The following is a 4,431-nucleotide window of genomic DNA, read 5'->3' as shown; positions in this document are numbered from 1 at the left end:
CACATTTCTCAGAAGTAATTAGTGATTTCCGAGTGATTCTTTTATAAATTTACATCGTTTCAATGTATGATTTGTAAAGAAAATGATATAGAAACACTTTAACAGACAATACAGAAACTGACCTAATTTTTCATCCGACATCTTGGGATGACCGTGAATGCAGTTACGGTCATCAGCTTTACCCCAGTGATTGTGTAAACATTCTAACACATTTATGCTGTCATCTGATTTACCTTAGTAATTTTGCATCACATCTGGGATCAGAATATTCTTTTTAAAGAAAACCAAATATAACCTGAGCCCCTCCCCCTTTGAAGTCAACAGGTCGTTTCTTTAATCAGTCTGCATGCAACCTCACCTGAATAGATGAAACATGATAAAGCTATTTTCCTAAAGAAATATTCCGTTGATTTTTAAATCACATTTTACATATTCTGAATATTCGGATATAAACGTACTCAACACTGTACTGTACTGTTTAATTTATTGTTTTCATAATTACCAATTTTCAATGAATTACTACGGGCAAAAAATATATTGTAATTAAATTTTATTCAAGTATCAGTTATTACGTTTTTTTTGTTTTTGTTTCAAACTATTTTCGTAGAGGGTGTTCAATTTACCCTTCAAGTAAAATCTGTCTCTGCGACCGTTTAGTTCAATAACTCGTTTGACAACGTCGACAACTCTGTTTTCATTAAATAAACAGCTTCGTACTCCTTCAATATTTCCAAAGAGGGTCACAAATGGAGAGAATGGTTGTTTTACAAAATCATCAACAAAATACATTTCCACATTACGACTTTTCACATCGGGTTTTTGATTTTTGATAATGTATACAAATGACCAACCATCCGCCTGTTTACCTCTAGCCAATGCTTGAGAAGTATCACAGCATACAGCAGTCCAAAACGACTCTGGTATGTTTAAACCTTTTTTTGAGAATTTGGTTTTACTAGGTACAACACCTGTAATAAATTGACGTTTGGCTCTCCTAAAATTGCACATTGTATTTGCCACTTTGTAAAGTGCGTTTTCAAGACGAAGCCAAGTGTTTTGGTTAAAATTTTTATACTGGAGTGCTATATTTGTTACAAAATTCGTTTCTATCTTGTTCTCCTCTCGAGAATTATAAAACTGTGGATATAAATGTCCACCATTCAGTTGTTGTCCTGCTATATCTTTAAAGTCAGTCGTTTTGGGTTGTTCTTCTTTCAAAAGCTGAGGATCGGTTTTCCATCCATCTACACGACCATATTCTTTTTTCCATTTATACAGCATATATGCACTGTAAACAGGGAGTTTGTTTTTTGTATCATAAACTGTTTCAAAATAGGTATGAGGTATACGTTTATAATACGATGGCTTTCCTCCTCTAAATCTAGGTAATTGGTCTTTGTAATATACATGTGGGTAGGAAGTAATTTTTTTCTTTTTCGGTCTGCGGGCAGGACCACCATCTACATCTACTATTATATATTTCAGGACAATGAACATAAGACAACAGGACAATACTGCCTTCACAGACATGCTTAGCCTGAAATTATATAAAAAGGTCAAATTACATAACACGTAACACACAATGTTTTCTATAAGCAGGAATATACACGTGCTAAACATGAGGCCAGTACACATAACCTTTACTCAATATATGGAATTATTTATACATCCTTTTAGTTTAGTTTGTGTCAGCGGAAGAAAAGATATTATGAGGCAACAGTAATACAAATTTAATTTGGGCAAAGCTAACGACTTATGTAAGACTTAACTGACGCTAATACGCATTAAAACAATACAACAAGTGATCAGCTGAATTAATCTTCCATTTACTGATTTTCGTCGTCTGCGGTGTCATATTAATTCAATCTTTTTCATATTCTTATTTTAAATCTGCAATTTAATTTTTTATCATTTCTTTATAATACTAGATGTGTCAAAGCGACATGAATATCCCCGTCTCAAAAAAGTTGAAAAATCTTCAATTTCAGTATAACATATGGACACAAACATAATGATAGTCTCACATATAAAAAAAAATCAGCTCAAAATCAGAAAACAGTACGTACGCATTTAACTGTGATTTTCAACAAATTTCGTAAACCTTTAATTTTAGCAAAAATCAGTGGAGCAGAACTTCACTTAAACTAGATCTGTAACTCCTCATGATAAACTCACCTACCAAAAAAAGCCTGATATCTGAAAGCGTTTAAAAAAGTCCGTATAACTGTGATTTAAAACAATTTATCAATGTCAAAAGCCCGTAATTTCGGCAAAAATTAGCCGAGCGAAACAAAACTTAAACTTGATCTGTAACTGGTCAGGGTCAACTAAAAAATCGGCACAATATGTGAAAGCGTTTAGAAAAAAACTCCGTATAATGGTTTGTTACGGAATGACGGAATGACGGGTTGACGGAATTAGTCAATGAGGGAATGACGGAATTATGGAATGACAGAATGACGGACAAAGGTAAAACTATATAGCACCGACAACTTCGTTGCAATTAGATTGTATTTTAGGTCTGTTTGATTTCATGTTTTAGATTTAAACATAAGTTGATTATCTTTTTACTTGTATAAGAATGTGTCCTGTGTGGATCGAGTTAGCCAATGAAATGGTTTACCTTTGTTTCACTTGAAATATTGATATTCTTCTACTATTTATACATAACCAATCTAATGGGTTTAATTGAAAAAAATTGAGAATGGAAAAGGGGAATGTGTCAAAGAGACAACAACCCGACCATAGAACAGACAACAGCAGAAGGTCACCAATAGGTATTCAATGCAGCGAGAAACTCCCGCACCCGGAAGTTTCATTCAGCTGACCCATAAACAAATATATAAACTTGTTCAGTGATGATGGACGTCATACTTAACTCCAAATGATGCACAAGAAACTAAAATTAAAACTCATACAAGACTAACAAAGGCCAGAGGCTCTTGGCTTTGGACAGGCGCAAAAATGCGGTGGGGTTAAACATGATTTTTGAGATCTCAACCTTCCCCCTATACCTCTAGCAAATGTAGAAAAGTAATAACCGTCAACTAACAAAGAGTCGTATAATTTACGGGATTGATTCCTCATTATTTTTATGAAAACTTCTATTGAAAATCGTCCTAATTGTTGTTATTTTGAATAATATGAACTTTTTACGGTTAGCAGTACATTGTTGAATATCGTCTTTCTTTCATTTGAAAAACAACTTTAAAAACATGTAAAATAGGTCTGCTTATGACAGATTATCGTTATAAGAGTTTTCATATCAGACTTGAGCTTTAATTAAAATATGTAAACAACATTCGCATTGTTTTTCCACAGATGTCAAATTTAATTATTTACTCGCTAGACTCTTCTAGATATTATACAAAATTCTCTTTTTTTATTTGATATTCATGTATTCTTATATACATAAAACAATGGCTATACGATCACATACAGCTGCTCGTTAAGGAAATGAGAGTGTTTTTTTTTTTATTAGAAGGCGGATAGAAAGGTTATCCAACGCATCGGAACAATATTGTAGTACCTCGGGGTCGTCGGTGGTGCTCCACTGACGGAGGAGACAGATCCGGAAGACGTAAGAGCCTCGTTTCGGATCTGTCAGTCGAAAACCTAGAGCCAAACCAGTAAGCAGAGACGCTGACTTTGGACGACTAACTATACCGTAGAATAGCTAATTCTTGCAACAAATCGCCACGGTAAGTTTTAACAAAGCTTACATTGGCGCTGCGAGCATTTTTTCGAACAAATTTACTCGGGGAGTTAAATTTTAAATCGGAAATAGCGGTTTTAAAGGGGCCAGACCAGCACCTCCATTTTGTTTTTAGGGGATCCCTGACAGGTCACCTATTTTCAGTTTTCGCTAACCACAGCTTTGCTGGGTTAGTTTATTTGGGAGGAAAAGTTAGAGCACCGGGAAAGGAATCTTTTGTGGCTAAGTTTTAGTCACGGGTTTTTATTTTTAGGGATTTTTTCACACTTGGCCGTTTGCAGAGCCCTTGGAGGAACAAGTGTAAACCCCTTAATTGTTCTGCAAAACCCTCTTAGGGAATTTTGTAAACCCCAATCCAATTCCGCCGCGTATTGCACTCAGTTGACCTACGCAGTTCAACTTCCATTTGCAAACAGAATTTGGAAAGAATCTTCCAGTTGCAAACAGAAAGAAGAAATTGTAAGTGTCAATTTAAACAACCCACACACATACACTTGCCCTTTACATACATACCTCTGGGGTCAACTTATAAGCTTGATCCCCAGTTAAAAAGTTTGTTGTTGTTGTAAAACCATACAAAACAGTTCGATAGTATAAATACCCCTTTTCAGTAGATACCCTTGCCCAAGCCCTAATTTAACCCTAAATTGTTTATTAATTGTGTTTCAAGGGTAACCATGGCTAGAGTCCACATAAACTCTGCCACTTTTGAGGAG

At 35.0% G+C, this 4,431-nt stretch overlaps 1 protein-coding gene across 1 annotated transcript; it reads right to left on the bottom strand.

Annotated features, from left to right (window-relative positions):
- Positions 1-561: 561 nt before the first annotated feature.
- Positions 562-1,530, bottom strand: LOC139526278 (endonuclease domain-containing 1 protein-like). Its single transcript, XM_071321408.1, has one exon. It carries the CDS (start codon positions 1,528-1,530, stop codon positions 562-564), a length of 969 nt encoding a protein of 322 aa, XP_071177509.1.
- Positions 1,531-4,431: the final 2,901 nt, after the last annotated feature.

This window comes from Mytilus edulis, chromosome 6 (assembly GCF_963676685.1).
Source record: "Mytilus edulis chromosome 6, xbMytEdul2.2, whole genome shotgun sequence".
In the NCBI taxonomy this organism is placed as follows: Eukaryota; Metazoa; Mollusca; class Bivalvia; order Mytilida; family Mytilidae; genus Mytilus; species Mytilus edulis.
Note: the sequence above shows the minus strand (reverse complement) of the source record. Positions and strands in the feature narration are given on the sequence as shown.